The 25301-nt window shown below is 32.8% G+C and overlaps 1 protein-coding gene across 2 annotated transcripts in view; it reads right to left on the reverse strand.

The window, feature by feature from the left end:
* Nucleotides 1–1338: 1338 nt before the first annotated feature.
* LOC144845549 (methionine synthase reductase-like) overlaps nucleotides 1339–25301 on the reverse strand; it is a 261440-nt gene continuing 237477 nt past the window's right edge. For both annotated transcript variants that reach the window (XM_078702965.1, XM_078702973.1), the window contains 10 exons: nucleotides 17270–17420; nucleotides 16913–17030; nucleotides 16163–16538; nucleotides 15634–15777; nucleotides 14644–14886; nucleotides 9053–9276; nucleotides 8182–8326; nucleotides 7342–7553; nucleotides 3329–3496; nucleotides 1339–1870 (listed from right to left, as the gene is read on the reverse strand). In XM_078702965.1, coding sequence (XP_078559091.1) covers nucleotides 1726–1870; nucleotides 3329–3496; nucleotides 7342–7553; nucleotides 8182–8326; nucleotides 9053–9276; nucleotides 14644–14886; nucleotides 15634–15777; nucleotides 16163–16538; nucleotides 16913–17030; nucleotides 17270–17420 — 1926 coding nt within the window. In that variant the 3' untranslated portion in view covers nucleotides 1339–1725. The remainder of the gene's footprint in view (nucleotides 1871–3328; nucleotides 3497–7341; nucleotides 7554–8181; nucleotides 8327–9052; nucleotides 9277–14643; nucleotides 14887–15633; nucleotides 15778–16162; nucleotides 16539–16912; nucleotides 17031–17269; nucleotides 17421–25301) is intronic.

Below are 25301 nucleotides of genomic sequence, written 5' to 3' on the forward strand. Positions count from 1 at the left end.
GTATCGTAAATTGACCAAATTACTAAACGGATATTAAATATCCCAAATAAACAACAAATCATCCAATCAGAGCTCCACCCGTTTGTTTCTTTAAAAAAGGTAAAAATGGACATCATAATTATTTTTTTCTTTTCCTTTGTTGCCTCCTGTAAGTTGCTGTTTTAGTGTTTACTGAGAATTACTAATTTATTAAAAAAAAACAATAAAATATATAAATAATAAACTAAACCCAATACATTATTGGTTTATTGGTAATTTGCACATGCTGGTATTACATTTTAAATCAATTATTTACATTTACTAAACTAATATTATTTGCGAACAGGTTACCGATATGGTGTGAGAGAAAATGATACTCAATATTTAGAGGTACTTTGTTGACTTGCTTGCTGATATGCCGTATTTTTAAACAGACCAAAACATTTATATTGATCAAACATTCCGATAATTATTATTCTATAGTTTGTTGAAAACACTGTAGCAGACGCATTTATATAAACGATGGCAACAAATGTTATCGGATAATTATGTTTAAATATTTCCATCTGGCGTCTGTAATAATAGTGGTAAAGAAATTGTTTACTCACAATTAATTTTTGACTAATAGGTAATATAAGTTGAATTTTACATTTGGTGTTTTTATTCAACTTAATTTTCGCGCTATATGAAATTAACAAAATTGTATACTCACTGGCTTTTTGTGCACTTTCTTAATTTCATGTAGAGTCACCAGATCATCAGGTTGAACTACCGACTACCGACCATATGGATTTTTTGAAAAATTCATATTTATTCGTCGTTTTTTTCGGTTACACATCTTTAATTCATGTAATTTAACCAATATCTGAAATTTATGCTTGCAGTTGACCTTAACACATCCATAATAATTTTGTTGTCTGACATACTAAATTTCACATAGATGTTTTTAAACATAATTTCCGAACATTACTTGAAAACGGAGAAACACAAGTTGTCTTCCTTATAATAATTGTACAACACATGGATGTGTTACTAATTACTTCCTGAAGGGTAGTGATAATTCACTGACTTGCGGTAGGCCTAATTGGTTTTAATGTAATATTGTTGTTTTAAATTAATCAATCTGTTATGTTGATCAATTAAATGTAGAATTGATGTTTGGTGTCTATTTTTGACTGGTACATCCACACACCATTACAGTACTTATATTCCTTGTACTATTTTGTTTCTGACTAATCAACATTTTACCTTGACTTTAAAAAAAATGAAGCAACCTAAGACCAGTTACACTGAAAGTTATTATGCAGGAAAATAGCACACAAAACAAAGCCGCACACAAAACAAAGCCTCACACATATCAATGTTAAAATTGTATTTTTATTTCTAGATGCAATCTGGAACACAGTTCAAAGGTTCTATTGGTTTAAAAACTTACAGTAGGCCTACAGATCTAATGGAAAATTGATACACATGATAATATTACTATTACTAGTAACATTTGGAAGTAAAGTACTAAAAACAGTGGAATAACACTAGATGTCAAAAGGTGACAATTTAAATATAAAAGATATTATGAAAAACGCTTTCTTGAAGCTTTTTAAGCAACAGATAGGCCCTATTTAATTGAATTTGTCAGAAACTGCGAAATAGTTGGTATGTATATCTTCTTAAAAAGCAAAAACTAATTAACTGTTACTTAAAACCATGAAAATTAAACATTATTTAAATAAATTATAAAACAAAAGTTTAGGTCCAAATATCTTCAAGGTATCTGCCTTCTTGTCTTAGTTTCATAGTTACTGATTTTGCTTCTTCCATAGCAATACCTTGATGTTGGCTAATGATAGTGACAATGGTGTTATTGACATCTTTACTCATATTTCTTGCATCCCTTGAGAGGAAAACAAAATTGTGATATCAGAACAAAGTTTTAGTCTAAATCAGCACAACTGTTTCTTTGCGATTGATGTGGTATATTTTTAGAGTGTATGAGGGTCCCTTGATTGTTAGCATAATATGCTGTTTAGGCCAAAATAAATAAAATACCTAGACAGCAGAAATAACTAGAAGGGAATTCCGAGAGCGCAAACCTCTGCCCAGGCATCTGAATATTGAATAATAATAACTTTTTGAGTAATCCTGCTAACAAATATAGAAAGAATCAAACACACCCGATTGACGTACCTCAAAACCTCTTGACATTCTGGTGGAGGTAATAACAATACAATAAGGAGACTAAACAAAATGTTCTGTAAGCGGTGATAAAGATAATTGGTAATGGAATTATTCCAGAGCAGGTGACAGTGGTTTGAGAGATAAAACCTGATGAATATAATAGTTCATGTAGGAAAAGATGGTAGAGACTAAATCAAGAATGTGATAGGAATTGAAGATGAACATTGAAGTTAAAGTGAGTAAATATGAGAAAAGATTATTACTGTGATTCCAGTAAAGGTTGTAATTTATACAAGTCACTAGTCATGAACCTGGGGTGAAATTGCTGACAGAAAGCTGATGGTGAAACAGAATAAGCCAAAGAAAAAGAGGCATTTGAAACTAGTTTAAAAGGAGTACAGTACGATAGGTCATGGAGTAATACTGTAACTATAATAATTATTATTACTTCATAGTTATGTTTGGATTATACCATATGTACAGTATCTATATATAAATTATGGTTAATTCTGACATAGGCGAGCACAATGGAAAAACTTCGGTACAAATCCCGATAGCCGAGTTTTATTGAGTAAGCTGGCAGGAATAACTGTAGGCTATCTGTGTCCCGTTAGGACCGGGATGTCTGCCCATGTTGCAAGCCGTAATGTCTTCTTTCTTGGGCCGAAACGGTCCACTCTGTCGCCGAAGTTAGTTTCAAAAGATTTAAATTAAATAATGTACTAATTATTAGGATGGTATTTATTTGAATAAACTATACTTTAAAATGTTATTAATCATCTAAGACACTGTGAAACAGAGTAGGTTTAGTTTTACGACTGTCAAGCATTTTCAATAATGGTAACCGACAGAAAACGTACAAGGAGAACGTCCTTCTAAAACCTTTTTACCCGATTCATTATCATTTCGAGAACCACCTTCCTAGCTTCGCTCGCTCCCCCTCTAGTTTATATAAAACCCAAACATAATGGAAGCTGTCAAGAATATTTGAATTCAACTACTATATTTGATACAGTACAATATCATTAAGTATGGGTATCCCTAATAGAAGTTGTCTGTAGTGCTGATAGTTGCCAATAGTTTTACGAGAAAGTGTCACCTTAATAGGGGTTGTATCCCAAAGGAGAACTATCTGTATTTTAAAAGTTATATTGAAAATTTGAAAAATACTTACCCACATACATAAATGACAGCATTTTTTTCCAGAAGCAACTTGCATACTGAATCAGAATGTAGAAGTATGTTATCTTGAACATATCGTGCAGAAGTTGAATTGTCTCGAGAAAATGAAACTGAAATATTTGAAAGTATGCCAACTTCATGAAATCTTTCTAGTTCCGACCTACATGATAAAAAGAAAGAAAAATAAATGTATTTTGTTCAGTGATTTCATACAGAAATAACAATTATAGTACTCAATACAATGTAGATTATGTACGCAGTGACGGATCTAGGATCTGACGAGGGGGGGGGGGGGGGGGGGTGGCCACGAAAGTGGCAAAACAAGGTGCGTAGCACCGAGCGGGGGTGGGTTTGGGAGGGGGTGTCCCCCTCCTGAGCCTCAGAAAATTTGTGAAAAAAAAGATGCTTACACACTGTTTAATAGGCTAGAGCAACTGTTTCCATCACATTTAATAACAAATGTTACATATTGTAAATTTAAATAAATCCTTCCTAAATACTGTACGGATCTTTTCCGACAAACTAATAATAAACTTTGATCGAAAAACACTTCAAACGAAATGAACATTTGGTAATGCGGTACTCCGCAAATGCCTCGTGTTGTGCATGTGTTAGTGTACTGTGTTTTGGTGGTCTTAACCTCAGATATATACCCTACAGCCGGGTGAATAACTCAATGTAATTGAGTAATCAATTACAATGATGTAGTAATCGCCGTGTCTATAACACAAATCAATAAAACGCCAAATACGCCACACACTTTTTTTCGGCCGTGTACATTTTATTTTATGCCTATGAAATAATAAAAGAACACCTTGTTTCTCGTTTATTTTAATCGTTTATACTGCATACCATTATTATATAAAAAACCTTCATACGCGAGAAAAAAGTTCACGATATTACACTCCACGATGTACAGCTAACGCTAACTGAAATGGAAAATGGTGTATTTTTGGAGAGTGATGACGCCAGCATTTGCACGAGGAGCGAGCTAGACAATGTGACGGTGGTACGTGCGTGTGTTTTGAAAATAACTCAGTTGTGCGTATTTTCCGAAGATTTTAAATCGCCTTTTCTTTTTAAACTCTTGAATTCATAAATAGTAGTAATTAAACTCTTAGCTCTTTCACTATGTAGGCCTATTTACACAACTATAATGCTAGCTCTAGCCTACTCTTCCTAAATATAAAAAAGTCAGGTGCGTCGAATCCACGTCTAGCGACGGTCGCGGGTGGTTGGTTGGTTTTTTTTTTTTTTGAGAATTAAGGGGGCTGGCTAGCCACCCTATTCACCCCCCCTAGATCCGCCACTGGTACAGTAGAAATTGAATTTCTAAATGTTGTAGTCTTTCATTGACTTGCTAGCTACTGTATGTAGTTTGTGATACATGTTCATGTTCATTTAATCTGTTAATCTTTTAATCTGCTGAAGATTTATTAGTGTGGACTGTTGATTTCAGGTTATGTGTAACAAAAACCTTGATGTCTTTCATGTAATTGACAGGTTCCAGGGTGTATTTAGGATTTTGTACGTCAAAATGCATTGTTTTACTATTCGATTCGTTAAACTCGGTTAACCATTTCTGTCTCAATTGTCGTCATTTTGTAAGGTCAGCTTGAAGTATTTCGTTGTCAGAAATGGATTTAAAAAAAGGCGGTATGCACAAGAGCTAAGATGTTTCTTTCTTGTGAGCTCCTATACATGTGTTGAGACTGTGCTATTTTATTGTTTCTACTGGAAAATTGGAGAAAAATGTCCAACTCAAAGAAAAAGAAGCCAGAAACACAAAATGTTAGACAATCGGAGATAGCAAGGCGATAAAAATCAGATGAAGGACCATGCACCAAACCAACCGGAAGCAAGTCACATAGTTAGTGTACAGTCGGGTAAGGAGGACATGCAGGGCATTCACTCGAAACTAGACAATATCCTTAGCATGCTGAAAGATTTTACAGGTAGGGTTGAAAAGATTGAACTCAAGTTACAAAGGATTGAATTTGCTAAAAAAAAATTGAAAAGAACATTAGCGATTTAGATGAAGGTCTAGTGTTTGCAACTAAAGAAATTGAGGACATAATCAAAAAGATAGTACCAGCCATATAATCAATGATTTAGAAAATAAAATTGATGAGTTGGAAAATCTAACGAGGATAAATAATCTTATTTTTTGGGGTATTCCGGAAGGGAAGGAAGGAAATTAGTTATCCATTGAAGGATAGGAGAGCCGATTCCATAACATTTTAATTTATTAATTAGTCGTAGATACGGGACAGTATCAAAGGCTTTTTTACAGTCGAGGTAAATAACGACTGGATCTCTGTCATCAGCTGCATTGTGAAGATCTTGAAAAAACTCAAAAAGTTGGGTAAGACAGGAACGTCGAGCTCGAAAGCCATATTAGTGTATACTGAGCAAGATATGGGTCTCCAGGCTATAGCATTTCTTAAAATCTTTTCCATAAGCTTGCATGCAACGGATGGGAACTGCCCTTGTGAATAGGCGTGACAGTAGATAATAATAACTTCACTCCACAATACAAATAATACGCAACATTTTTTTTTCAGTTTTCTTTTCTATAATTACCTCCGCCAAGGAGGTTATGTTTTCACTGTATGTTTGTGTGTGTGTGTGTGTGTGTGTCTGTCTGTGAACAGCCTGGAGGCCACAGTTTTTATCCGATTCTCACCAAATTTGGCAACAATGATCTATGCCCCAAAAGCTTGGACGAGTTCGAATTTGAGGGGAAAGGTCATAGGTCAAGGTCACAACTAACAAAAAACTATTTTACTGCCTAGAGACCACAGTTTTTATCCGATTCTCACCAAACTTAGCCACAATGACAATGACACACCATATAATTGTGGTTAAATTTTGAAGGGTCAGGGTCAAAGATCAAGGTCCACAAAAAATAAAAAAAAATAAATAAAAAAACAATAAAAAAAAAAACCTCAGTGGGACTTGAACCAGCGATCTCAACTGTGAGAGGCTGGATACATAACCATTACACCACACTGTCATCCACAACTTTGTAGTGTGCAGTTAGCATATTTACACTTAGAACTAATAAAAAAAAATGTAAAAAAAAAATATTCAGGTGGCATTTTATGTAGGGGAATTTTATGGTAGGCGGAGGTTTGTACTCTCGGAGTACCCTCTAGTTGATTTATATTTTTAGTGTATATTTTCTACATTTATAATTTTGATTACTCTTTGTTTTTACTTTATTATGTTTGTTATGATATTACCAATTTGAAAATCAGTGCACTATTACTGAAAAGTGCCTGCAGAATAAAGAAACAAATAAATAATATAGAGGTAATGCCAGCACTAGACCACATTCTTTCAATACTTTAGGATGAACAACGTCAGGACCAGCACCCTAATTTTCTTTTAACTGGTTGATAGCAGCTAGAACATCATCAAGATAATGTTGAGAATTTCCGTGGTAAAGTGGGTGTTGAACTGTGGAACTTCGGTACTATTTTCAAAGGGTACACACCCTTTGCGTAGCAGAGAATTTTAAGGTGTTCTCAAAATTTAGAAGTAAATTTTAAACAATTAAGCAAGGTAATGGCTCAATAAAATATATTGTATTTTTTATATTAGTATAAAATATATCCTATGAGGTATTGTATATTTGTTCTTGTTTTAATAAACACCTAAATCGTATTGTCTATGTTGTGTTTTGGTTTATGGCTTCTATTCAATTAATAGTCTGTCAACATTCAAAATATTAAGGTAAAACAATTTAAACAGTAATATACTCCAATAGAATAGTCTATTGATAAAGAAAGCAAGGGTTTAAAATCTATAAGCAGTTGAATATCTGCAATATGTGTAAGGAGTCTAATCTTAGTGGCAAAGTATAGCAAAGATTATGTTATTACTAATGGACACAGTCAAGTTAAAAAGTAAATTAAATTTAGATATTTTATATTAAAATGTAATTTATTTAAAAGCTGAACCTAGGTGAGTTATGTATTTAATTAAAAAACTATATCATACCTGTAAAGGTAATCCCGTTCGTTGTGCCTGCAACCAAAGAAAAGCCAAATTGGTCCACAAAGTAGATCTTGATCATGCTTAACCTGGGCTTCTCTGTGCTGCATAAATCCAATAAATGGAGCGAGTCCTGTGCCTGCTCCAATTAAGATCATTGGAATAGATAAATCACTGGGAAGATGAAAGCTTAAATTCTTTCTTCCGTATATTGGAATCTGAAAATTGAATTGCATGATAAAGCAGCTATCCATTGTCACAGGAGCTTGGCAAAGCTTTTTTCTAATAGCTATAAAAACAGAGTCTGTATTTTATAACAAGAAATGTAATTTACTGGAATGTAATTTACTGTACATAACAGTATTGCAATAGATTTATTTGTCATCATTACATTGATGTAGAGTCATGATTGATTAATACGGAAGCCCGTTTCGGCCACTAGTTAATTATATTTTAAGAGCTGTTATCTGGTAACCGTCACTTAATTATCTGGTATCCGTCACTTAATTATCTGGCGTAAGCAAGATAACAGCTCTTAAATATATAATTAAATATTTTAACACCTTTTCTACTGTAACTCTTTTTCATCACAAAAATGATAAATAGTGCAACAACAAAGATTAGTATATATATAGTAAATGTTGTACATTTCCTTCTTTAACTCGTTTTCATCAGAAAAATTATAAATATTTCAACAACAAAGATTATTTGTAAATTATGTATGAAAAACTTTTTTATGGCATTTCATTTATTATTATTTCAATTATTCCAAATTTTTTAAATTTATGTAATATGTTTCTTTGTTCAATTGAAGGGGAAAACCACTTTCTGTTTTATCATTCTTACCTTTGGCTTATTATTACAATCTATTTGTGATGAACTTAACCAGCCAGTACAGACACCTTTGCGAGAATATTGTCGGCCTGATCCGGATGGTATTTCAACAATATTAAACACAAAATTGAGATGTTTTCTAGAAACCAGTGGTGAACTGAAGAAAATATAAAAGAAAATGCAATTGATTTCATTTTGGTGTGACTATGAGAAATATTCTTTCTTACTTGGCATTGCTTCACCCTCTGTACTAGTCTGGGTTCCAGACGGAGTTTTGTAAAATATTAGTAAAAAGAGTTCGGCACTGTATGTACTCGATCTTTTTCATTTTGAAACAAAATGATCATTGGTTGATTCGAAATCCATATTTACATACATGCGTAATGTGGGTCATGGGTTATTGGATTTTATTCAATGTATGTATTATTTTAGCGGTGTTGGCTGATTCGTTCGTATATAGAGCCAACACCCTTCCATCGGAGGCATGCACAACAAGGCCTCTTGTAGTTTCATGATCCAAAAACAATACCTTCCACAATAATTTGCTAAGTGAATATTGGTAAGGTAAGAGACATTTGAAAATTACACAGTACACAGCACCTGAGCGACATACTGTGTGTGTTCATTCTTCGCTGAGGCATGTATGCTTAGGCTACGCAATATAACAGATAGACTGCTTTTATCGATGCATTATACAATTTGAGATCTTATTGGGAATTATATATATTAGGACCAAACAAATTTGAATCAATATTTCAGGGGAGAAATTGATTAGTTATAAAAATGGATGAACAGGTACAATGATAAAACTAATATTTGAAAGTTCGTTGACACCTGGGACTACTATAATAATCCCAGGTTGAATCAAAAGCAGATATTATACCTGGAAATAGAATAAGGTCTTGGTAACAGTCTTGGCAAATGTTCAAGTATTCTTTCTATTGGTGGGCAACATGATGGAAATGCTTTTAAAATGTCTAAAAGTGAGAGATTAGGCTCTCGGATAAAATGTGTATATTGCGATGATCCTTGCCTACTGCATAACTCTTGAAGACGAGCCTTCTCTAAAGTATTTGGTGTGTATTCTGCAAGCATCCGGATAAATCCCTAAGAAAAACAATATGATGTAATTACATTTGTATTGCTTTTGTTTTTAACCAAACTTATAAAATGTGTAATCTGTAGTACACTTTTATTGTGAAGTATTATAATTATTTTTATATGTAAAATGATGTGGCTTCAAGTTTGTTTTTTCAATGCATGTAACAGTACAGGTAACATAATGTTGAAAAGCAAGGGAAAGTAAGCAATCTTTTTTAAACATTCGGTTTAGTATAATCAACCATGATTGATTGACAATACATTTATATTAACATTAAAAACATTACTACTTTTCTGACTGTTTGAAAAAGTTCAATGCACTCATTGGCCATGGTTAAAAAATATTCTTCTAGTCTAGTGGACCTGGCTTGTATACACTTAAAGCATAGTTCAGTCGTGTTTAAGCCGGTCTATCAGGTCGCAGGGGCGAGATTGTGTCAAACTCTGCTACCTGTCATATCACAATATTCTAGACTACTCACAGTTAATTCCTCAATAATTCTATTAATTTAACAAATTATTTTGGTTTTTTTTCTCGATAAATGTTTACATGTCTTGTGAGCTGATCCTATCAAGAACGGCCTGTCGTAGGTCCCTCTCGATAGATCCGCACTGGAATGGTCGATCTCAGCCGAGCGGATCAATTGACAGCGACCCAAGACAGTTAACGTGATATAACTGAAACCAGTGTAAAGGCCAATTTACACAGATTCAAGTTTCCAAACATTGATTTACATACTTTGACATAAAAGATAATAACGTACAAAACAATAACAAAATGATATGAGGTCAGAGTTTAAAGGCAGATGTGGAGGATAAAAAAGAATAAAAGAATAAATAAAAAAACTTTATGGAAAACAGATTGTGGTGGTGATGGAGAGGCAGATGAGCTGTAACGGTGCAAGGGTAAGCGGAAAACCGCACAGCTTGTCCAATTTACACATCACACAGAATTTGTGCGTAGTGTGGTGGAAGGTAGGTGTTTGTAGGCCTTGAGGCTAGTGCTTGTTGCAGTTGTATACTTATGGTGGAGTTAACATAATTGATGTCAGGCAAAATGATATCAAAATCATGCACGCAATAAGGGTGCACTGTGTAGACAAACAGGTTTTCTGGATTGGCGAATTTTGTGAAACATAAATTTCTAAATTATTATTATTGAGTAGCCTTTTTCTAGAAGTAACACCAGTATTTTATACTTCGATATATATATTATAGATTAGAAATCTGGAATTGTGTTATTTTGTTGTTTATTTTCGGATTTCACTGGATTGTTAGGCATGGCTGCATCAGCCAAAATATCAGCTGACAAGAGCAATGTAGGCAGGGAAGACACCACCTCTAGACCACCTTCGAAAAAAGACTTCTGTGGTAACCTGTAACATCAAAGCTCTGGACTCATATAGAGGCATGGAATGTGAGTTGTATCAGTAATTGTCAAAACATTTCAAAGAAAGTTTGACATTATTAAGGCAAGACAATATCAAAGGTGAACTTTGAGAATTACAAGATAATATCAAGGATGTTCATCAAGAGTGTTTGACTAAGGTAAATCATACTATTACAAAAATGGATGAATTAAAGGAATTAGGCCTAGCTGTAGGTCTACAGCCATAAAAAAAATCACAAGGAAAATATTACAGGAAATGGAAACTAGAAAAAAGGCATTGATAAGGTCAAGCTGATATGCTCTAAGACAGCGTTCCACAACCTTATTTGACCGCGAACTCATGATCCAAATTTGGGAATTCTCGCGACCCAACATTGCATATTTGTGCAAAGCGAATTTAGCTAAATGACAACTCTAGATGGCCGGAAATGGTACTCTCGCACGTAAAAATCATGATAAATGGCACCTCTAGTTGGCCGGAAATGACACTCTAATACTAGCGCACTCGCAATTGGCAAACGATCGTAGCATACTTTTTTGGCCGGTAAACACACACGATTAAGGATAACATTTGCGTTCAATGTTAACGTCGAGTGGTTCTCCCGAACCATAACAAGTTTCCCCGGCTAGTGCCTGAATAACATCACTATGAGTGTAACATCATTTGGGATGGACCTGTTTCTATTGGATGTTCATTGTAACCAGTTGGTAGGTAATTCCCCACTAGTATATTCACAACAAATATGTGTCAAAAGCATCCATTGCCCGTCGTCGATTCCCAATTGTGACGGTACGCTACTCGCCTCAACATAGGGAAAAAACTGTAGATTTTAAATGTAAGTAGTGTTCTAGATTCTACAAAACTGAGAACATTTCACATCTAGATCAGTGTATAATTGATAAAATATTTCAGCATCGGAAAGAATTTCCAGACCCATCATTTTTCTTTTACAACCCAAACATTGGGTTGCGATCCATAGGTTGCGGAACAGCGCTCTAAGGTGATGGATCAAAATTGTTCAATAATGAGTGCATCGGCTAGGAATAGTCACCTGAGAGATTTGATGGGTGGTGATTCGGACACAAAGTATTTTAGCCACAGCCCCTCGTGGGGGCCTGTGGCGAAATGAATTTAGTTCACTGGCACTCCTAGATGGCTGGAAATATTACTCTGAAATTCATGATAAATGGCACCTCTGTCGGCCAGAAATGACACTCTCATAGCACAATATAATATCTATATTGATTTACCGTTATAAGAAGTAGAAGATACAATTTTTATCTTAAGAGAATATTTATATACTGACATAATATAGCGCACTAGCCATAATGAACTTACTATACTATTTTCCAGTTCTGTGTGTTTCTAAACGGTTAACAACCGAAAAATACTATGAAATCCTATATGAAAAATGAATTTGTCATTGTCATTTAAATAATCAAAGTAAATTGCTCCCTTTCTAATACTGCTATACAAATTATAAAATGAAATTCATCTTCAATTTCGTTCCTATTCCAAAATGTACATCTATCAGAGGGCAAAGTATGGTTATGCATTTCGACATTGAATCATCGACAATAGTTTTCAGAGACAAAAGAATTTTTAAATAGGCAATAAGTGCCCATCTTCGACTGATTGTTGTTGATATCATTAGTCAACAAATTAGGCCAACAAATAATAATTGTTCGTGTAACTGGTCATGGACCGTTACTAATTTTGTGGGAACTCACACAGAACTAGATAAAGCTTTGAAAGAAATGTACCTCGACCAGGTATCACAGTTTCTACTGAAGGAAGGATGTGACAGCTTTGAGTTCAAGATGAATGCACCTTCTGCCAGTCACGCAAGAGGCGTTTGGGACCGTCACATACGCTCAGTGCGCAGAGTACTTGCATCATTAATGAAACAGGCCACCCAGTTGAATGATGAATCACTCAGAACAAAAATGTACGAGGCAGCCGAAACGATTTTATTGTTGAATAATTTATTTACAGTTTGATAGTTAAGTTTATATAATTATAAAATAATAATATGTAAGGGTAGACATCTCAACTTCAGGTCTTGTTGCACTAGAATTTCGTTTAAATTAGGTAACCTAATTTAGGGAGCCAGGTAAATGCAGTCTTAGATTATGCGAGAGCCCTCTATTTATATAGGTTAGGGTTCAGGAGTTGACATGTAAATGAGACAGTTGTTGACAACGGATGTGAAAAGATTTAGAGATGCAAGGAGGTAAACAACATAGATTAAACTTCTTAGAAATAATAATAATAACTACTATGACTATTGTTATGTTATAGTTGACCTGGTTACCATTGTATATTCTATACTGATTTATATTGCTTCTTATTGTAGTTTTCATTTAGCCTATTGCGAGAATAAATCAAGCGGCTTCAGTCGAGACCCTTGCATGAAATTACGAATCTCCAGTGTTTTCATTTCTGACACACTGTTCTTTTTAACTAAGAGGCACTAAGTGTATTTGGTTTTGTCCAGACGTCACCTTAAAATTGAAGTAGAGAATTTAAACCACTGGACCAAGTAAATATAGAGTTATTTGATTGCAAGTTTCTGTTGTCCAGCATTGAATTGATTACCAAAGAGTTAGTGTCTTTCATACATCATTGAGATTGAATTCAATTCAAAAGACAAATAAGTTAATAAAAAACTGTAATGACAGATTGAGATTTAAAAAATAAAATATTGGACGAAAGCAGAATCTCAAGAAGATGAAAATCTTGGGGCGGAATTGGCTTGACAAGTAAATAAATAAATAAACAATAAATAAATAAACAATTTAAGATTATAGTAGCAGTATACAAGTTGAAAAAATAAAGTAAAATTACATAGTAATGAATAAAAAAATGTCAAATGAAAAATAACTAGCAAGTAATGTAACATGGAAAAATGACCAAGAACATATCTAACATATTGATTTTTGTAATGAGACAAAAAGTGATCTTTAATTTTCTTGGAGAATGAGTAACAGGTGGCAGCACTAGAAATTGAGGGGGGTAAATTGTTGTACATGAGTGGCCCAGAATATCTAATACTGTGTTGAAAGTAGTTTTATTTATGAATGGCGTTATTGGGAGGGAACAGGTCGTTAAGATGACATGTGAGAATTGAGTGGGTAGCCAAAAAAACAAGAACATCTTGCTGGGATAAGAAGGAAAATAAATGGGAGGAATGTGACACAGGATGAGTGTCAGCTATAGTTCTTTTTTTTTGGTAGAATGAACAGTTTAGTGATGTTGTTAAGTGTTGGCCCAGACAAATCATGCCAATATTTAGCAGATAGACTAAGCATCTTATACAAAATCAGATAACTACCTAAATCACCAAGGACCGCATTGTTTGTTGTCCTCTTATTGACACCCAATATTAGGCATACAAAATCGGCGTAGTGTCGGAAAAAATTATTTTTTAGATTTTTATATATTCACAATCTATATTTAATAAGCTTTAAATTGAGGTGTTGTTCATTAAAATTGGTTTATTATATGAAGAGTTATTAATAAAAATATACGAGTCACTTTCTTGCTCAGGAAATCTTCAATTTGAGAAAATCAACAATGAAGGAGCGATGCCGATTACCTGGGGCCTGGCCCGCCGATCAATGCGACAAGACTCTCTGTCAAAACTCGCTATTATCTCCTCAACAACGGCTGACTACTCAAAAATATGTCACTGTGTGGTACATAATATTATACTTTTTTATTTTTTAAAAATATATGGATAAAAATAATGATTAAATTCCTAAATATTCACACAATGTTGAAACGTTCAATCGAAAAACCACAGTGGAAGCCATGCTATTTCATCGTAAAACATCGATAACCTGGTATACTGTTTCATTTCAACTCATGTCGTTTTAAACACTTTGTTGGGCTGACAACCCTGTCAGGTCAACCACTCTACTTACGAAAATAACAAGAGTGGGCTTAATGATGATGAAAAGGGATTAACTATCTAACTTACCTTTTTTATGGGTGTTCTAATATCACAGCATGTAACTAAAAGGTGTCTAATAGTTGTACGTGTGGGTAGGAATGGAGGGATGGCAGCATTCTTTTTTCTTGTTTCCTCTTTCAACTTTAAGTAACATACAGAATCTGCAACATTTGTAACTGAAAGCTTCAGTATAAGTTCTTCTACTTCATCTCTACTATTTTCGCAAACAATTCCAAAGGAGTCACCTGGTTCAAAGGTCATTTCAGATTCCTATTAACAACAACATTATTTGAGAAACTATGAAGAAGAGTTTTTAGCACATTTCTTATTCGATAATTTAATTAACATTATTAAAGTTCAGAGGTTATTTATAGGGAAATAGTACACATTTTCATTGGAAAGATTTCTTCAGTTATTACATAAAACATGTTGCAATGCATCACTTGACAATGAACTAAACTTATCTAATTGCCAATATTCTTGAAAAACTCTCACAACATTAACAAACATTCATTAAAAGCATATACATTATTACTAAATCATCTATGCCTCTGGTTGTAACAACTTCTGTAAACCTTTTGACCATATAACATATGTATACACATGCCATTTTTCAACAAATACAATTTATATACAAAAACCGTATGCAAATACTATTGAACACACATTTAATATCAAATTTAAAGAAACAAAAATTACGATTTCTTGAAAATAAGACTCAGATTTCTTTAGATATTAGGTGAAATATCAGTCTCTTTTGCACATAAATAATTTGGCCCTATAAACTTAAATTATTGTAAGCAGACGAATCTTGTAAGTTTACACTTTTTCCTGTCCCCAGGGTGTGTGCTTTTCTGTGTATATTAGCTTTTTTCATATATGCTTTAATTTCTTTTTTAAAGGATACCTCCAAGTTTAAAATGTCTATTGTTTATTATAAAATATAATTTTAATATTTGCAACAACATTGATAATAACCCCAGGAAATTGTTACCTGGTTATGTACAGAGATATTACCGTAATTTCAAGTTGAATTTCAAGGGCAGTTTTCACAGCATCCTGTCTTGTTAATGTAGACACATTTACAATATTTGCCATAACTATATCTGTAGTAGCTGAGGGTAATGCTGCTCCGTTTTGAATACATAATGAATCAAGATCCTATTGATTGTAGATTAAAAAAAAACATAAGGCTTACAAATGAAGTCAAATTGTGTCAGGAAACATCCTAAATATATTCAAAGATCTATAAATAAGTAAGTAATATCTATTGTTTTTCAAGAACAGTAAAATTGATAAAACAACATAATATTTAATGAAAATAAATACATAACATGGAAAGCAGTGGATAAGCCTAAATGCCTTTTTCAAAAGGGTCCCCTTTAATAAAACAAATGCACCTTGAATTAAGAAATGGTAATTTAGACAAAATTCTAACAAGAGTGGAAGGAAAACAAAGAATTAAATCTAGTATATTCAAATTTAATTATTTATTCTAAAACCAAAATAACAATGCATGTTAAATCACATATAATACTAAACTCACAATGCTTTCATCTTCAGAATAATGGACTTCAAGAAATGAATGAGGTAATGCTGGGACAACAATTTGTCCTTCTATTGGAGGTATACTTTTCACCAATGATGAAACTTCAATTGTTTTTTCAACAACCTTAATGTCACCAAGCTCCTTTTCAGTTGAAACTATAGCTAAATCCACAGTTGTAATTGCATTTGCTACATTATCCTGTTTATTATCATCTTTTACATTATCAGTTTCATCTATCTGAGGTTTTAAATCTGTTTGTTGGTTTTTGTCACTTATCGCATGGTCCAATGAGCAGTTTTCAGATTTTTCTGAAAATTGACTTGTCAAAGCAGACAGCAAACCGTCAATCCATGGTTCAACAACAATTTCTAACCTGAAAAAAAAAAAAACAATTTTCCTCCATCCTTTCTCTTAGGAATTTTTAGTTGGTCTTCAGATTTCCTAACTACAATTGACTCAAAGTTATTATTTCATCTAGTTTTTCTGATCATTCACAATGGTTGTTTTTTGGCTGTGTTGGTTTGAGATGGGTGATGAAGTGAAAAATCCAAAATGGAAAAACGAATTTGTATTAATTATGGTTTTTTTTATCATGCTGTTTTATTATGTAGCCTAAATAAAACATAATCTTTCATTTTAAATGGACACATAGCTTTTATTCTCTAAAAACAAAATCACTGCATTTTTTAATTTTTGGAATCAATTCATACATCCACATACCAAAGAGTTAAAAAACACCCAACATACCCAATGGCATCATCTGCAAAACCCATTGAATAAAAATGTTGAGCTCCAAGCTGTTGAAAACGCAAGTCAAAGTTTTTTGGATTCTGACAAAAGTTTGAGTAGTTACTGTCACCAAGACCTAATATTATCAGCATTTAGAAAAGACAATATCAATAATCTTGTATAATGAAAGTTGTTAAATGAAAGCATAAAATCAATGAACATTAATTTACAGTACACATATTTTACTTAAAAGGAAGTAGGCAAGGTTGAGAATATCTTGAGAGGTGCTGCACAACTGTAGTGAAAAATATCTACATTTTTAATCGCTTTTTTCTATGTAGAATTATTTTGTATTAATATTTGTATTCACCATACCTAGAATGGTATAGCGAAGATTACCAAGGTAATCGCTTCCCAATGTTTTCTTTCTTATTCTTCTCCAAAACTTGAGAGCTGTGTCTGGAGGTTCACCGTCACCAGTACTTGATATCACAAGCACCAATAAAGTCTCCTTTTCAATGTTGAACTGGTAAAAACAAAAGCAACATTACCTAATCCCAATGGCATAACATCATATAACCAATTGATAATAGCAATTGTTTGAAGAAAATTCTTATTGCTTGCTGATTAAGAGGGATGACAAATTTAGTACCATATGGATGTAATCCCACTCCCGACTTTATGATCCCAGTTAAGTCCCAGTGTATAATTGCCTAACACGAGATATTAAAGACCAATTAGCGATGGCTTAGACCTTAAAACTCCAGTATAGAGGTTGTTCGCTTTGCTCACATACCATCTAGGTCGTGCCCACAGATGGTTCTCGAATACAATTTCAGCGTAAAAAAAAGTGGTGATTTCAAATGTACATATACCGCAGGACAATAAGACATGTTGTTTACAGGAACGATAAATTGACACAGTGATTTAAGTAGTCAACTAAAATTAGCACCCTGGGAATTATTTCCGAAAGAGAAAATCACAAAATAAGTCCAAATGTTTGAGTCAAATTTAAACAAACCAAATCAGTGTTTTGCATGTAACATTAGGGTTGAGGGATGAGGAAAAGGATGAGTGCAAATGGGAACAATTTTTAAATGTATTCTTTATACATTCAGTAACAAAATATGTTGTTTTTATTGTTTCGATAATATACCAATAAACACATGGTAAAACATTGCGAATTAAAACTTTGTTGTAACTGTGGAATTACTTCCGAAAGAGAAACTTTTCCAAATGTCCAAATGTTTGAGTCAAATTTACACAAATAGTCGATTGAAATAGTAAAGTATATGTCACCACTATGATGTTTATATTTTTTTGTAATTAGTCTTAATTAATACAAACGTTGAGAAGCAACTGTCAGTAATGTGTTTATATAATGTAAAACAGTTTGTGAAAAACACCTCCATTCGGGGCAAATCATAAATACGCTTTAATAGTCAATAAAATTAATTATCAAAATCAACTTAATTAACAGGTCTAATGGTTTTCAATTCTTAGAGCCAATTTATACTTAAGTTGGTTCCTACCTACCAAAGTTGTTCTGCGTTAGGACATGTGATCCTTCGTACTGTAGGCCTATCCTAATTTGTTTAGTATTTTAGAGCCAGTTCATGCGGTACTTAGTTATTTACACAGCTAAGTTGGTTCCTACCCACTAAAGTTTGCGGTAGGCTAACTGTGTTCAAGAAAGCAACTAACTCAGGTAAATAACTATGCCTAAACGGGTCCTTAGAAAGTTATGTGATACAGCGGTTTTGGTAAAAGCACCTCTATTCGGGGCAAATCATTTAAGCTAAATTTGATTTAATCATCAATAAATAATTATCTAACTCAACTTAAAGATGTATTGTCCCCCAAAAACATGAAAAATGAAGATTAATTAAATCAGACTTTGAATATGTTATTTTGTAGTTTTAATAAAGATAATCACTTCCATAGAAAAAAAAACGAAAAAAAAATTATGTTTTCACTTGTAAAATGACAAAATAAACTGTTAAATTCAATCAAAAATGCATTGGCTGGCAGCCAATTTGACCATTTTTTGCTTTAAATTACATTTTTTTCAGGTAAATACATTTTTTTCGATCCAATTTTTGGTCAAAGTGGATAATTATTATGTTACATTAAAATGGAATATTCAACAAAAAATTTTTTAAGAATAATTTTTTCAGGGGGACAATACATCTTTAATTAGTAGGCCTAATGGTTTTCAATTGCTGGTACAATTTAGTACAGGGGTCATTCTTCAGTAAGTGTCTAAAATCGTGTCCCGATACTTTGGTGGGATAGAGACTGAAAATTCATCATTAAAAAATAAAAATTCTTGACTTAAATCATAATCAACATTATTTTAAATATAATTAATTACACAAAACAAAGATAATTACATTGATGTTGGTAATTTTTATAAAAATGTTTCAGGCAACCCCCTAAAATCCTATGTCCCGATCGTACATCTTCAATTTTATGATCGCCGTATATATTTGATAACAGGACTTTTGTTATCGAAAATATTGTAAAAAGTTAGTTAATCATGATTTCATCCGATTATATTCTTCAAAATACATCTCTACATACATTACATCTCAAACTTTAAAGTTTTTGTTTAGAAAAAGCTTGTCCCGCAGTTTTGTGTCATTTCCGTCACATAATTTAAATGTGCCGTCTACAGTTTAATGAACGGCGGGGAAAAAATTGACTGCGCATTGTAAACATGCGAAGATATTGATTTAAAACTAGCCGCCCATCATTTTCAATAAAAGAGGAAAAAAGCTAATAAAACGAGGTTTTAGAAAAATTACAGTTGCGTACCTTTATTGAATGTCATATCCGAACGGTATAGAACTCATTAAATAATTATAATTTCTGTTTTTTTTCAACTGGAAGTACAAGTTATTCACGGTATCTAGAAGTATGAAATCCGTCTCCGCTGTCAGACATGCCTACGATGTGATCCTAGGCTGTCCTATGCTAAATACATCATCTCCGTCACGGTCAGCTCCGTCACATTTCCCAATGTTTCGTTGTGACGGAGATGACGGCCCGTGACGGATATGACTTTTTGTTATTGCCAGGGCCTTTTTTTGTTGCACATTTTGTTTTGTATATCTTTATTATGTTATTACATTGTATATCTATGTGACTCTGGTCAATAAACATAATCAAATCATATCTTAAAGTCATCTCCGTCACATGATTTTTTAGGTTCGTCATATCCGTCACGGTTTCATCTCCGTCACATGGATATGTTATCCTTTTAAATCCTAAAATATTTAAGTAATGAACGCAATTATGTGGTATAATTGAAATATAAACAATATTCTTCTACTATGTCAATGGATAGTAATATATGTTCAACAGAATTTTGTAAAACATCAGTGACAGTCATACTATTTTCTGAAAATTATTATTTTTTTGGAATAGTAAATGGTTTTGAACGTATAACATCATACTAATACATGTTAAAACAATCATTTTTTGATTAATAGAGACAAAAATAATGTATAGTATCAAAGAATTAATAATGGAAATAATTTTATAATTCCTAAACCGTTATTTTTTCTATCTTTGTATATTCCATAAATGTGACGGAAATGACAGTAACATTGAACCATGTATTTATAAATACGAATAAAATACGAAATATATAATAAAGATTGCACCAAACATACGCTTGCCATGTAATACATGTTCATTTATCTGAATAAACTTTTAAAATTTAAAAAATTTTTTATAAACCTGAAATTAGACACTTACTGAAGAATGACCCACAGAAAGTATGAACCCACTTTCTAAAGCATTGAGAAAAAGGTTACGCACAATTTACTAAAATGTCCTTAATCCGAATACAAATAAAACTCTAATTACGTACTATAAAAACCTACTTCCTTTTATGTAAATGTATACTCTTGAAATTGCCCAGATGGCCCTTGAATACAGGAACTTTGGCGTTAATTTTAATAACTGGAAATTTTAAAAATGAACACAGAGCAAATAAATACAGTCAAACACGATGTAATCTGTAGCCAAACATAATTGTCATCATGAGAATTTTAAAATGAAAAATAAACTTAAATTGTCTGTACTGCATGCTATAGGCCTTCCACATTCCTGTCTCATTATTTTATTATGGAGTTGTATCTTCATATTTATAAAATTCGTATCAAACATGATTGTTTTCTTACAACAATGTCTTGCAATTAAGAAATGTTATATATTACTAGCAGGTACCCGTCCAATGGACGGGTATATTCTTATAATGATTCTAAGGTTCAGGAATCAAAAATATAATAAAGGGATGGGTGCAAAGACGAACATTTTTTAAATATATTCTTTATCCATTTAGTAACGAAATATTAATTGTTTTCATGTTTTATAAATAATATACCACTAAACCATGGAGGTATTTATACCTCCATGACTAAACACAGTAAAACATTGCTATTTAATACTTTGTTGAAACTGTCACCGTACAGTCGATTGAAATAGTACAGTACATGTAACGATACATCACTAATACGACGTTTATATTTTTTTGTACAGTAATTAAATTATTAATTAATATAAACGTTCAGAAGGAACTGTCAGTAATAAAGTAAACACCTCTATTCGGGGAAAATCGTAAATTCGCTTTGATCGTCAATGAATAATTATCTAACTTAACTTAATTAGTAGGTCTAATGGTTTTCAATTGTTTTTTATAGCCAATTCATACTTAAGTTGGTTCCTATAACCGCCAAAGTTGTTCTGCGTTTAGGGCATGTGATCCTTTGTACTGTAGGCCTGTCCTCTACTGGCTTTACAACGCTACTCATGCCAGTGAGGGGAGGGTGGTGGTTTAACTGCAATACTAAAGATGATTGTACATAATAGACGGCGACTGGAAAGGCTAGCTCATTATCCGTTAAAAAAAATACCTATATCCAACCTCTGCAGCACAGATTGGATAAAATGGATCGAATTTCTGTTATGACTGTACAGTACTTGTCTTTACGACGCCTGAGGGAATAGACACTTGTGGAACAGAGATTGGAATGTTCCATTTATCGCAGATCAAAACAGTTGTATAAAATGTATATTAAATCTATCAAAATAGTATTTTTTAAAGAAAATCGGCCTGTCTTCAACATTATGATGCTATACTCGAGCTGTTCAACCGGTTTTCAGCTATTAAAAACAATTATCGTAGGAGGAGATAGGAAAATGCGAAGCATACTCGTATTATTGTGTGCGGGTATTTTTCCATGGACATTCATTAGACAGTGTATACCACGATTGGAAAACACCCCTATTTGGGGCAAATCGTTGAACCTAAATTCGTTTTAATCGTCAATAACTAATTACCTAACTCAATTTAATTAGTAAACAGGGTTACATCAGATGGTTAAAATCAGTACCGAAAGTATGAACCAACTTTATATACCATCGAGTAAAAATTCTAGAAATAAACCGAGATTTATCTAATTTTGCCCTTACGTAAATTTATATATAGAAACATAACCTAGTGTTATCACCACTGCATTTGGTGTTTGAAAAAATGGGAAAAGGGTGCTCTTATGTTTGGGAGGCGCAAGAAACATGTGCAAGAATACAGTTTTATACTTACAGCTCGTTTCACTTGGCACACACCCACACTATCGTTATATTATAACTGCAGTTGCACTGATCACATGTGCTGCTTTCTTTTCTCGATATTGCTAATTACCCGATTTTGGCTTTAGTGCTATTATATTATAGATAGATATATAGGCCTAATATTTGTTGTATACTACTTATACATCTACTGGTATTTTAGCATTTTCAGTGTAAAATATTATTGGTTATCCGCACTTATAACCCCTTGTTATTGTCACAATCTTTTTTTTTTACTCTTCTTTCTTTCCCAACATTTTGTTGCAGCTGTATCTCTAATTCTTGTAAACATAAGATTTGATAACTTTGTCAAAAGATTGACCTGTAACTGTAGATGTGCAGGAAACTTTTTTATATGACGTTAGACCGAGTCGTGCAGTGTAAGTTACGCGCAATTTTATGAATTTCGCGTATTTAACATAGATCGAAAACCATAACAATTTAAATTGAAACTTAGCAAAAGTTTGATTTATATTATGAGCTAACTTTCTGTGAAAAAAAAGAGGCATATTGCATTAAAAATTTTAAAATATGAAAATTCATTTTCTAATCAACTTTCTACGCAGTTTCATGTCGCTTGAATTATGTTTTCTTTTTATTTTCTTCATGTCACAATGGCATAATCGTTTTTCTGTGCGCAATATTCTAACGTATGACGTGCATGTGGCATTTGTGCGACGGATAACCTAACTCATCCATAGTGACAAGATTAAATCTAGTTATATATGTTAACTGTCTGAGCAATTGAAATAAGAAGTAGTGGCTTTACAACGTTACTCATGACATTGAGAGGGAGGGGTGGTGGTTGAACTGCAATAATAAAGTTGATTGTACAGATATAAACAGCGACTGAAAACGCAAGCTCATTAACTGTTTAAAAAATACCTATATCTCGCCTCTGCAGTCACATTTTAAAAAATGGATGAATTTCTGTTCGTGTTATTACGAGGGAATAGACACTTGTGGAAGAGAGATTGGAATGTTCTATTCCATCGCCAAGCAATATGTATAAACATATATTAAATCTATAAAAATAGTTTTTTTTAAAGAAAATCGGCTTGTCTTCAACATTATGATGCTGTACTCGAGGTGTTTAATTAATTCTCAGCTATTAAAAACAATTATCATAGGAGGAGAATGATAGCGAAGCATCCTCGTATAATTTTTGCGATATCCATTAGACAATGTATACCACAATTGGAAAACACCTTATTTGGGGCAAATCATTGAACCTCGATTCGTTTTAATTGTAAATAACTAATTTTCTAACTCAACTTAATTAGTAAACATGGTTACATTAGGTGGTTAAAATCAGTGTCGAACGTATGAACCAACTTTATATACCATCGAGTAAAAATTCTAGAAGTAAGGCGCAATTTACCGACTGTTGCCCTTACCTAAATGTATATATAGATTATAGTCATAAACAAGACATATTTCTTACAAAAAAACGCTGCTCGCTTGTTGACGTAACAGTTTTAAAGATATATTGTCCCCCTGAAAAATATTTTTTATTTCAAATTTGTCTTTGAATGTGTCATTTTATTGTCACATAATAGTTATTCACATTAACCAAACAATTTTTTACCTGAAAAAAATGTAAATTAAAGCCAAAAATATTTTTAATTGAGATGAAAATCGTCTTCTATAAATAGGTTTTTTATAACGGAAAGTCAATTTTTGTGACAAAAATCCAATTTTGAATCACTGTTTATGGAAAAATATTATGGATTTTGGTATTAAATTATAGCTAAATCTACATTGAAATCGATAAAACATAGATTTACAAACGTATTGTGCATGGTAATTGTGCGAACTACATTTTAAAATGGTGCATGAGGCGTAAATCCTGTTCAGAATTTTAAAGATTCAACCATTATAATCCGGTGAATATTGTAGTGAGTAAAATATTGTACTGTAAAATATGCGCGCGTGTGTTGTGGTGTTTTCCGTTACATACATTAATGCACCCTATTAGCGAATGGTACGTTCCGTCGTTTAGTTTTCCTCGCTCGAGTTCGGTCGGCTCGAAGCGAGATGGATGGATGAGAGATGGATAGCAGTGATGTCGGAGCTTGACATGTCCTTTTCCGTCGTAGAAAATCTGTTTTTAGACATTAATTTAACAACTTAAAATTGGTGTAATGTGCGGAAGATTTATTATGCAAGTATACAATGCAAATGTGTTACATTTGACTCTGTATACGGCGTGGTCGAAGGTCAGTTATTGGCAAAGAAGATATAGCCGACACGAACTTAATGGTGTTAAATGATCAAGAACGAAATGTAAATATAATCAATGTTAATGCTTCACAACCAATTACTATTACTAATGCTAAAATTAATGCTGAATGTACTTATGATAATAGTTTAAGTAATAATGTAAACCAAAGTGATTTTATGATAGATTCAAAATTAGGTTCTGATAGTAAAAACAAGCTAAATATATTCTATTGCAATGTAAGAAGTGTTAAAAATAAGTTGCATGATATAAATTCTCGATTTAATTCTTCATTTTATGATATTATATCTATGACAGAAACATGGCTTGACAATTCCATTTATGATAGTCAACTATTTAATAACGATTATATAGTTTTTAGAAAGGATAGAAACTCACATGGTGGGGGAGTACTCATTGCTGTAAAAACGTCATTACAACCATCTGAGTGTCATGAACTAAATGATAATATACTGGAGTTATTGTGGTTAGAGTGTTACACTGGTATTGGAAAAATTCTTATAGGTGTATATTACAGACCACCATCTT

This window comes from Antedon bifida, chromosome 1 (genome assembly GCF_963402885.1).
Source record: "Antedon bifida chromosome 1, ecAntBifi1.1, whole genome shotgun sequence".
Taxonomy (NCBI): Eukaryota; Metazoa; Echinodermata; class Crinoidea; order Comatulida; family Antedonidae; genus Antedon; species Antedon bifida.